At 40.0% G+C, this 12318-nt stretch overlaps 1 protein-coding gene across 2 annotated transcripts in view; it reads right to left on the reverse strand.

Annotated features, from left to right (window-relative positions):
* Nucleotides 1-12318, reverse strand: part of Ufc1 (Ubiquitin-fold modifier conjugating enzyme 1) — a 91601-nt gene that overhangs the window by 17059 nt on the left and 62224 nt on the right. For both annotated transcript variants that reach the window (XM_076202911.1, XM_076202912.1), the window contains one exon: nucleotides 7178-7345. In XM_076202911.1, coding sequence (XP_076059026.1) covers nucleotides 7178-7345 — 168 coding nt within the window. The remainder of the gene's footprint in view (nucleotides 1-7177; nucleotides 7346-12318) is intronic.

Raw genomic sequence — 12318 nt, forward strand, 5'->3', positions numbered from 1 at the left:
AGAAGCATAGAGCGAAACCGGTCAGGAATAAACTCAAGAACTCGGAACTAGACCCGTGACTTCTTTTTCCACCTTCATCATATATACATATAATACATATATATATATACATATATATATATATACACACATATATACATATATACATGTATATACACATATGTATACATATATATATATATATATACTTTTTTTTATCTGATATATATACATATATACATGTATATACATATGTATACATATATACATATATTATATATATACATACATATTATATATATATATATATATATATATATATATATATATGATGAAGGTAGAAAAAGAAGTCACGGGTCTAGTTCCGAAACCCAGAGTTTATTCCTGCCCGGTTTCGCTCTATGCTTCTTCAGAGGAATGTGACTCTGGAGTGAAGCTGGCGGTATACATAGTCTGAGTAAGACCGCGTTCCCTCCTTGGAGTTGGGTTACATTTGGCAGTTCAATGGTTTATAATTTTTAATACAATGGACAATAGTGATAATACAGTATATAAATTGTTGTGATGTTATTATAAAACAGCTCCAGTGTGTGTGGAATGTTGATCGAGGGTGTAACAGTGTAGGTGAAGTGAGTGGTGTAAAAATGTGGGAATCCTAAAAAGTGTCATAAGATAACTTATAGTATTAAATAATATAAAGATAAATATCTTCTATACATATATATATATTATATATATTATATAAATATATATATATTCTATAAATATATATACTATATATATATAATTATATATATATGTATATATATATTATATATATATATATAATATATATATATTATATATATATAATATATATATATATATATATATATATATATATATATATCTATATGTATATATATATATATATATATACTATAATATATATATATAATTATATATATATATATATATATATATATATATATACTATAATATATATATATATATAATTATATATATATATATACATATATATATATATATATATAATTATATATATATATATATATATATATACTATAATATATATATATATATAATTATATATATATATATACATATATATATATATATATATATAATTATATATATATAATTATATATATATATATATATATATATATATATATATATATACCTTTTGGGCAAAGTCTTTCTCTTAAACAATTACTGTTGAATGCTAAAGCACAAGTGGCATCAATGATTTTTAGAGAACATTTCTCTAAATTTCTAAGTTTCATTCTCTCTTCATGGTTCAAACTCTGGAGGAAAGTACGAAAGTCGTCAGATTGGTTTTTCATTTTATACCGACAGCTGTTTCAACCACACATGGTCGTCTTCAGGGTAAAACTGATTACAAAAGTGAAAAACATTAGAATATAAAGGCCCGTGGGCCGTACAAACAACAGAAAAGAAATAGAAATGGTGGAAAATGATTGGTGGGAATATGCGGGTGGGCGGGGCCAGGAGGGGGGGGGGGGCTAGTCCAACGATGGGCTTATGTCGCGTCTTGTCGGGTTGTCACTTCCGGTGAGCAAATGTCTAGATGCACCCTCTCGCCGGGACCTACGGGGAGCTAATGTCACGTCTTGTCGTCTTGGAACTTCCAGTGGGCAAATGTCACGGTGTGCGAGTCTGTTTTTTCTATTGGAAGGGAGGACATGATTCGATGACTTCTGGACGTTTAATGTAGGCTGCTGTAAAGTAATGCTAACTGTCTCGTCAATTATTAAGCGTCCGTAATTAGAGTCTGTGTGAATAATTTCGGTGTCCCTGATGAGGTCTTCCAAACGCGGCTTCTTGTCATGTGTGTCAATGTAATGCTGGTGAATAGCTCCGTTATTTCGGTGTGCTAGCAGTCGCCTTCTTAAGGTGGTCATCGTGTGTCCGACGTAGCTCATGTCGAGGGGCTTGCATGCCTCTTCAGAGCATTTAAATTTGTAGACTACGCCGGTTTTCGATTCCTTGGGTCCTGCAGGGGTGGAGTTATTTTTCATTATTAAGGAGGCTACCAGATTGGGACGGCTGGAGACTCTCAGCAAAACTCTCTCGTAGGGTTCTTTTGGTACAACTCCATCGTTGATAATCCTTCGGAGAGTGTCTACTTCCTGTCTGTAGGCCGTTCCATAGTCTATTTTGTGATAAAGTGTAATATGTTTCTTTTTATCGTCAGTGGTCTGGGTTAGTGTGTGGAATTCTTCCATATTCCTCCTTATGACATCCTCAATGAGATCACAAGAGAAACCATTATTAGTTAGCATCTGCCTTACACGCTCCAGTTCGGTATGGACGGCCTTCCACGTATTGCAGTGGGAAAATGCTCTTCTCACGTATGCCCCAACAACAGACCTCTTGTATGAGTCTGGGCATTCTCCCTGCCTGCAACACCGAATGTAGGTGGACACTTCTGTGGTTTAAAGATTTCTTAACAATGATACCAGTACCTCCATGGGCACGGCCCCCAATCATAGGAGGAGATCTGTAAAATTTATAATTAAGTCCAACATTAGGGGATAAATTGCCAAGCATAGTTTCTTGCAAACAAAAAACACACATCATGGTCTTTAAAGAGAATCCCAACCTGCTCTCGATGAGAATTAAAACCTTGAATATTCCATTGAATTATGGACATTATACTGTCTTCTTTTTCTTTTTTGGGTCTACTGGTCTGGTAAGAGAAGTCTGGGAGAGAGAGGGTTTACAAGGTGTGTTCTTTTCTAATTTCTTTGCTTTCGCGGGTGGCATCCTCCTCTATGACAATGGTCTGACCAACGATGTAGAGTCTGGGTTATAAGTTTCTTTCTTAGATTGCTTATCACGATTTGGGGAAGAAGATGGAGATGAGGGTGGACTGTGGAGTCTTTTACTGCGCACAGCTTCAGACTCCATAGCATTGATTCTGTGCGCCTCAACTGAGTGAGGCACATCAGTCCGTGATCCCTTTATTGGGGGGGGCCCCCGAGTTTGGAAGTTTGACTGATTGAGAGGAGGCTTTATTAGAGGAACCCTGTGGGGTTTCAGCAATGAGAACTTTAGGTGCCCCTCTAGATGGGGCAGGAGACATTCCCTCAACTGGGGATGAGAGAACCTCCACAGAGGAGGGTTGAGGAGTACTACAATTTCCAAGTTGTGGAGAAGAACGATTTGGTCTAGTAGTGACTCTTTCACGTTGAGGGTTGGGTTCAGCATTTGGTTGATCCTCATTGCTTCTGTGCACCTCTACTGAGTGAGGCACACTAGTCAGCAATCCCTCTACTGGGGAGTCCCCCAAGTCTGGAAGAGAGATTGCCTGAGAGGAGGCTTCATTAGAAGAAGCCTGTGAGGTTTCTACAATAGAAACCTTAGGTGTCCCTCCAGTTGGGCAGGGGACACCCCTTCAGCAAGGGGTGGGGAAACCTCCACACAGGAGGGTTCAGAAGTATTACAAATTCCTAGTTGAGAAGAAAGACCATTAGGTTTCATAGTAACAGTTTTACACTGAGGCTTGGGTTCAGTGTTAACAGAAGAATTTATATTAGCATTTCTATATCTATTGCCTTCTACAGTTGGCTGATCCACTTTACTATTTGTTTTTAACAACATCACTGTATCTTTTGGAATTAATAGTCTTTTAGCATGTCCTACATTTATATGTTCTGCATGAGCTTTTAGTAGTATTTCCTGTTCCTTCTTATAAATTACACAGTTCTTATCTCTGGCATCATGCTCTTCTTTACAATTTATACAAACTGTTGGGCGGGAACAATCCCCATGCTCAGGCTGAACACATATCAAACACACTTTGTCTCTTGCACATCTGCGGGAAGGATGGCCAAAACCATAGCAGTTAAAGCACTGAAGGGGTCGGGGCTTAAACTGCTTCACATAAACAATCTCTTTTTCTATCTCTACATAATGAGGTAGATCTTCACCACAAAAACTTAGGATAATCATAGAAGAACGAGGGATTTTAGCAACCTTCCAAACATTAGTTGGGCACATTTCTAAAATTTCTTCTTCATCAAAGTCATACAGATCTCTATTAAAAATTACCCCTTTGGCATAACTAAAGGTATAGTGGGGTTTGACTTCCATAAGATTTAACATGAATTAGGAAGGAATTTCTTCCAAATCGTGATACCTGGGAGTTATTCAAATTACCAGAGCCAAGGTGACTCTTCCAGAATCTTCTAAACTCGAACAAGTTAGCATGTTCTTTTGCAAGAGTGACAATAAGCCACTTAGCTGGATTGGGAGGCCTCTGCACACTTTCCTTCCTTTCCTCTACCGGCTTTTCTGGATAAAAGATATCCAGGTTAGGTGGCGCTCTAGCAACAAGTTGGGCCGAAGATTCATTCTCATTGCAATTATTATAATCCAAGCAGGCAGCAGCTGCATCCTGATTAGAAAGAAATGAGATCCACACTAGCCAAGCTTTAAAGTTGTCAGTTAGTTTAACTCTGATCTCTTTAATTTGTCCAAATTTACGGAACTTTTCATACAAGTCTGTATAACTCTTATCAAGAGAGACATATTTTAAATGTAAGATTCTATGACTATTAGGGGCAGTATTTGATTGATTGATTTTACCGAAGTCCTTTTTCAAGCCGGAGTCATCAACTGGGGTTTTTATTTTTGCTGAGTCAATAGCATCAACATTAGGATTGGCAATATTAGGAGAGGGATCGGGGGGTTTAGGAGGAGGATCAGGTAGTGGTGGGGGTTTAGAATAGTCAGTCTGAACAGACGCCATGATCGTGTATATCTATGAGGCCACACCATATATTAAGAAAGAATGGGAAATGCATAGGAGATACTGCAGTTGCCTGATGCCGCAAGCAATAAAAGAAAAGTCTCTGCAGAGTCGGGAGGTTCCAGAAATGACTATTTACACATGCAGGGCCTCGGAGGTGAGTTGGAGACTTTGTCAACCCGGGGTTTGTCCTCTTTTGTTTTGTCCCATTTAGGATGGGTCCGGCGTGGTCACTCTGCATGTGTACTGGATAAGGAGAAAGGAAGTCGGTAGCCTAGTACCTGCCTCGCAAACATGCATTCCCCAGTCGGTGAGCTTTCGGCCCTCACAGGGAGTAGTGACCTCGCGGTATACATCCCCACTTGACTGGGTTCAGACATGTAGCTTGGGAGGCACCAAGATACCAGAACCTTCCTTAACAAGTATTAGAGAAAGATGGTGAAAAAGGAGAGTAGGGAAGCAAATATGAAGAATAGAGATAGGGGAGTTCACAAAGCAATAGGGTGAGGGACCCCCTATCTATTCACTACCCCCCCCCCCCCCCCCCCAAAAAAAAAAAAAAAAAAAAAAAAAAAAAAAAATGGCTCAGTTTTTGTCTGGTAGCTTAGGGCTGACACCTCCAGTATGGTTGCACCTGGCTGGCACAGCTCAGCCCGTCCTTGCTACACGGAAGCCCCCCCCAACTACATCAAAGTACTGGGCCTCGGGGGGGCCTTGATATGTAGGCTGAAAATCATTTGAGTATCAAGTGTTAGGCCTAGAATTTTTGGGTTCTGTTCCAGTGGAAGAATTTGGCCTTTCAATTTTACCATAGCGTAGATTTTTGATTCAAGGTTGTTTGGAGTGAGTACCGTTTCTGCTGATTTTTGGAGTGAAGCTTCCATTCTGTCATTTTTGAGCCATTGTTCCAGTTTGTTCAAGTAGCCTTGAGTGTTCTTTGCTGCTACTTTGTATTTATGGTGCCGGTAATTATTGTCACGTCATCTGTATATGAGAGAACTTTGGTGTTTAGTTCTGGTTCTAGAGTTGGGAGAGCACTCATGAAGTGGTTGAAAAGTAATATTTAAAGTATTGTGCCTTGCAGGACTCCATTGTATACCCTTTTTGTACCTGAGATTTGATTGTCTTGGGCTACTCTGTATTGTCTTCCTGCTATAAAGCTGGTTAACCACTTCTTGTCATTTTTATGAACATCTGTATCAATGATTTTTTGGGATAGTCTGTGTCTGGGGACCTTATTGAAAGCCTTTTTAATATCAATCATAAATATTCTTTCTGGTGGAGTTCTTTTATTAAATCCTTTAAGGGATGTAAAGAGAGTTGGAAACCCTGTTGATCTATGAACACTGGATGTTTAGGGCATATGGAAAAATGAAGTACAGTATATATATACCCGGTATATATATTAGGATGGTTTGGACACATGGAAAGGATAAGTGAAGAAAGACTAGCAAAAGAAGTATGGAAGGCAGATGTGGAGGGAGTGAACATGAGGGGACGTCCTAGGATGAGGTGGATGGATGGGGTGAGGGGGCTTTGGGGAAAAGGGGAATGTCTGTTGAGGGAGGACGGGAGAGGACAGAAGATAGGGGTGAATGGAGAATGGTTGTATATGGATGATGTTGTGATGCATGAGGTGGAGTGGATGGGGGGATGAGGGGTGAGGTAGTATGTGTGAGAAAAATTTGACGCAGCCCAAAGGAATTTCTCCCCGTCTTCTCCTTTTATGCATGAGGGGACGGAGAGGGGGGGTCGCCAATTTAATGAAGCTGCCTTGCTGTGGATGTACTGTGTCTTGCGACACTGCTTCTGACCCAGGGCAGTGGACAGGGTGTAGGGATGACCCATCATCTGGGAGGTGCTAAGATAAGAGGGAGGGTGGAGGGGTGTGGAGTGTATTCAGGGATGGAATGGGTGGGAATGATTTTATGCCTTTCCTTTTTGGCTACCTCCCTTGTAAGGGGGAAAAAGCCTTGGTATATGTATGTATGTATGTATGTATATATATATATACAGTATATATATATATATATATATATATATATATATATAATAATTATAGTAACATGAAAGAAATTGGGTAAGATCTGACCAACGTGAACACAGAGATGGGATCCTACAAGCTAGGTAAATATACATACTACAAACAGTTTTACATGCTTACGACATTCTTACGTACTGATTCATTGAACAAGGAAGAAGAACAGTCATACATCATAAGCAGAGACACCTCATGAGTATAACTCTTATCTTGTACAATTCAATTGGCTATGGACAAATCACATAAATGTGAAAATGTTTTGCATAAAATAGGGAGTTGATAGATTCAGGTTCATCACCTATTTGTTAATTCACATACTGGGGAGATCCATATAATGAAGAGTTGGTGTATTACTGGCTCCACTCAAAGTATATACTTACCCCAAGGGCCATTGCATGAGCAATGCCAAATCTGGGAACATTTCTTGCCCACAGTGGTTTGAAGTGATCTGTCATACAGATTCTACCACCCCTGTACATCTTTGCAGTCTTCCCATCCAGTTCAGGCAATGCTATTTCAGGAGCTGTGGTTGGATAAGTCACTGGAATCTTTAAAAAAGAAAAAAAGAAATAGAATAAAATAAAATAAACAAGTATTTACAATATTCTACATGGTATCTGGCAACAAAAGTGTAAGTGAAAAAGAACAATCACCATTTAAACAAAGCAATAAAGATTTGACAACTTGGACTGAATTCATACCTGTTCATATGAAACCACAATTAATGTACTATACTATTTCAATGGGATGTGAGATGTGAATCAATCAATCCACTGCTCTTGGTCTTTCTTGCAGAAGACCAGCAGCCTTCAGGTAACCAACAACAGCCTCTAGGCAGGAACACAAGTCACTCAGTGAAGATATATTGTGTTGTTGTGTGGGGATTGTTAGTGTGGGTCACTGTAGTAAGAGGTGTTCTGTGTCCTCTGTGTGGTAGTTACATTTGGGTCAGTTTGATTCTATGGCCAGGCCTATTCTGTGTTGGTACTGTCTTCTGCGTCTAAATCCAAATTGTTTTGGATTTAGTATATCATTCTCTTCCAAATGTTTAATCCATTTACTTTTCATAACTTTTTTGCATATTTTTGCTATTGTACTTGTAAGGGAGGCTGATTAAATGATTGATTTGTGAAATTTTTGGCTTGAAGGCCAAGCACCAGAGCCGGTAGGCCATTCAGCGCATATTTATCTTATATAAATAGATAAAAATTCAAGTAAAACAGTAAAAACAATAACCACTCACAAAAACACATCAGAACAAGATACACTAACAAGCAATCATATACACAATTTTAAATTTCATAAAATAAATTTATGTCTTTTAAAAACTTTATAACATTCACATGAGCTTCCTCCCCTAAAATTTCTTTAAAAGATAACTTTGTTCAAAAGTTTGCCCTTATTAGAGTATGCAGGGCACCAAGTTAAAATGTGTTTAATTGTAAAACCAACTTGGCAAGTGGGGCATTGGGGGGCCAGCCTTTCTGCTCCACTTGCCATCAAAAATTTATGGGTAATATAGGAATGGCCAATTCTTAATCTTGTTAAAACAATACTTAATCTTCTGTCCAAAGAATGAGACTTCCAAGGGTTCACCAAAGGGTGAATCTCTTTTAACTTCTAACTACCGTCCAGCCTTGTCCATTGTTCTTGCCACTTCTCCATTGCATAACAATGAATTACTTGTTTGAAGTCTGTATGTGGGATTTTTGTGTCTATTATATGGCTGAGCCTAGCAGTGGCTTTGGCTGCAACATCGGCCTGTTCATTTCCAGTGATACCCACATGGGACGGCACCCAGCAAAAGTTTACTTTTATTTTCTTTCGGTTGTTAATAAGAATCAACCAGTCCTGTATTTCTTGGACTACAAAGTGAAGAGGCAATAATTTATTTAGAGAGGATAGAATGCTCATGGAGTCTGTAAAAATAACAACATTCTTATTAGATGGAATAGAATTAAAAACAAATTTGAGGACGTTGTTGACTGCCAGCAGTTCAGCAGTAAAAACAGAGCTAAAATGAGGTAACTTCCTCATTTTTATGTGATGAGTGAATGTCAACTTTTTGTCTAAAAACAGACCCAAGTATTTTACTTCATCTTCATATGGTAATATGACACCCTCTAAGAATAATGTTGGTATCTCTTCCTTGCGTCTTAGTCTAGAGAACCTAATGGCTTTTGTTTTTTCAGCAGAGAATCTGAAGGCCCTGCAATTAGCCCATGCTGTTGCTAAGTTAATAACCTCTTGAATCTTTTGGCCTGTTTTTAATGTTGTCAATTTGCTGCACACAATAGCAAAGTCATCAGCATAAGCCAATCTATGAACTCAAGTAGAAACTTGTTCTAACAAATGGCTATGCTGAAGAGTGTAGGACTCAGAATACTTCCTTGGGCAATCCCTTCTTCTTGAAGATATGCAGAAGAGAAAGAAGAGCCCACTCTCACTTTTAGATAATGGTCAGACAAGAAATCCTTTAAACAATTGAACATATTACCCCCAATACCCCACTCTGCAAATTGCTTCAGAATGCCTCCCCGCCAGGTAGTATCGTAGGCATTTTTCAGGTCAAAAAACACGGCAATGCTCGAGTTCTGAATTGAAAAGGCACTCTGAATCTCACAAGTGATAAAAAGTAGGGGGTCCAGAGTACACATATTTCTTCTAAATCCAAACTGTCGGTTAGATAGGAGATTTTTAGATTCCATAAACCAAACTAAATGCATATTAACCATTCTTTCATACATACATATACCAAGGCTTTTTCCCTTACAAGGGAGGTAGCCAAAAAGGAAAAGGCATAAAATCATTCCCACCCATTCCATCCCTGAATACACTCCACACCCCTCCACCCCCCCCTCTTATCTTAGCACCTCCTGGATGACGGGTCATCCCTGCACCTTGTCCACTGCCCTGGGTCAGAAGCAGTGTCGCAAGACACAGCACATCCACAGCAAGGACGCTTCATCAAATTGGCGACCCCCCCTCTCTGTCCCCCCCCCATGCATAAAAGGAGAAGACGGGGAGAAATCCCTTCGGGCTGCGTCAAATTTTGCTCACACATACTACCTCACCCCCCATTCCACCTCATGCATCACAACATCCATATACAACCATTCTCCATTCACCCGTCTTCTGTCCTCTCCCGTCCTTCCTCAACAGACATTCCCCTCTTCCCCAAAGCCCCCTTCACCCCATCCATCCACCTCATCCTAGGACGTCCCATCATGTTCACTCCCTCCACATCTGCCTTCCACACCTCTTTTACTAATCTTTCTTCACTCATTCTTTCCATGTGTCCAAACCATCCTAATACTCTTTCATCAACCCTATCTCCCAACTCCCTTTCCACCCCCGTTCTTCTCCTCACCTCCTCATTTCTCAATCTATCTAGCCTAGTAACCCCCATCATACTTCTCAGACACCTCATCTCAAACACATTCTAACTCCTTCTCTCTTCCTCTCTTGTGTTCCATGTTTCTGCCCCATATAGTGCTGTTGGCACAATCACTCCTTCATACAGTCTCCTCTTAGCATCCATTCCCAAATGTCTATTCCTCATTACACTCTTCAATCCACCAAGGCATTTACTTGCTTCTCTCTATCTACATTCTACCTCCACCTTTTCCTGCCACATTTGCACCCAAGTATCTAAAACTATCCACTTCCTCCAGTCGCTCTCCCTTAATGCTCACTTCCAGTCTACTGCCACTTTCACCCCTTGTACATCTCATCACCTTACTTTTACCCACATTTATCTTTAGCTTTCTTCTATCACATACTCTCCCAAACTCAATGACCAACTTCCTCAGTCCCTCCTCAGATCCTGCCACAAGCGCAGTGTCATCAGCAAACAACAGCTGGCTCACCTCCCACTTTTCTCCATTTTCTTTAACCATCTCCAATCCCTGACCCACTACCCTTGCATTTAACTCTCGCACTACCCCATCCATGTACGAGTTGAACGGCCAGGGCGACATAACGCATCCTTGACAAAGTCCCACCTTTACCTCGAACCACTCACTCTCTCCATTTCTAATCCCGACACAAGCTCTACTACTCTCATAAAAACTCTTGACAGCTCCTAGAAGCTTTCCTCCTATCCCATATATCTGCATAACCTCCCACAGTGCCTTTCTGTCTACCCTATCATAAGCCTTTTCCAGATCCATAAAAGCCCAAAAAACATCCTTCCCCTTTCCTATAGCTTTCTCACATATCTGTCTTACCACAAAGATCTGATCTACACAACCTCTACCCATCCTAAATCCACACTGTTCCTCACCAATTACTCCCTCTGTTCCTCTCCTAATCCTCTCAATCAAGATCCTCCCATAAGCCTTCCCAACTCTGAAACTACTACATTCACACTTGCCCCTTTTCCCTTGTACAGTGGAACTATACAGGCACTCCTCCAGTCCTCCGGCACTCTACCCTCTCTCCAGCAAACATTAAATAACCTCACCAGCCAGTCCACCATCACTGTACCTCCTTTTTTTAGACATTCTGCATGGCATCCATCCAGACCAGGTGCTTTACCTGTTTCCATCATCTTAACAACTGCCTTCACTTCATCCTTCCTTATTTCTCCTCCATTTTCCTCACTCATCACTCTCATTTTCTTCGCATTTCCAACTGCAACTATCTTTCCCTCCCTATCCTCCTTCACATTTAGCAACTCCCTAAAATATTCTGCCCATCTTCCCCTTACTGCCTTCTCTTCCATTATCATCTCTCCATCTGCACCTTTTACCTTCTCTTCTCTACTTGATTCGCCTCCTCTTCCTCTCTTAATTTCTTTCCAAAACATCTTTATATTACTTTCAAAATTTTCTGTCATACTCTTACCCCACTTCACATCTGCTTTCCTCTTTGCCTCCTTTACCTTTTGCTTTACTTCTCTTTTCTTTTCTTTGTACCTCTCATATAACTCCCTCGTCCTATTTTGTAATCAATCTGTGAAAGCTCACTTCTTCTCTTCTACAACCTTCTTTGTTTCCTCATCCCACCATTCACTACCCTTTCTTCTATTTCCTCCTGTCCTTCTTGTTCCACACACCATCTTTGCACACTTTGTGACTCCCTCCTTGAACCATCCCCATTCCTCCTCCACACCTAGCTCTACTCTATCGTTCACTCCCTCCCACTCCTCCTTCAGCTTCTTGTACTCCTCCTTTTCCTTTTCATTTAGAGTTCACTCTAAGCACCTCCCTACCTTTTGTCCCTTTCCTCTTTCTCCATCTATCCTCCACTCTCAACTTACCTTCCACCAAAAAATGATCTGATATTCCCCCACCCTCTCCCCTTAGCACATGTACATCCTTAACTCTTCCTATCATAGTCCTATTTACCACTACATAATCCATCAATGCTCTATCTACCACCCTCCATCCACCACCCTCTACCATGTGTACTTATGTTTAACTTTCTTCCAAAACACTGTATTTGCTATCATCAACTCTCTTTCTAGACACATTTCCACCATCAACTCTCCACTACAATTCTTTCCTGGAACTCCACA

The sequence above is a fragment of the Oratosquilla oratoria genome, chromosome 19, assembly GCF_046742065.1.
Source record: "Oratosquilla oratoria isolate Oo_2021 chromosome 19, ASM4674206v1, whole genome shotgun sequence".
Classification (NCBI taxonomy): Eukaryota; Metazoa; Arthropoda; class Malacostraca; order Stomatopoda; family Squillidae; genus Oratosquilla; species Oratosquilla oratoria.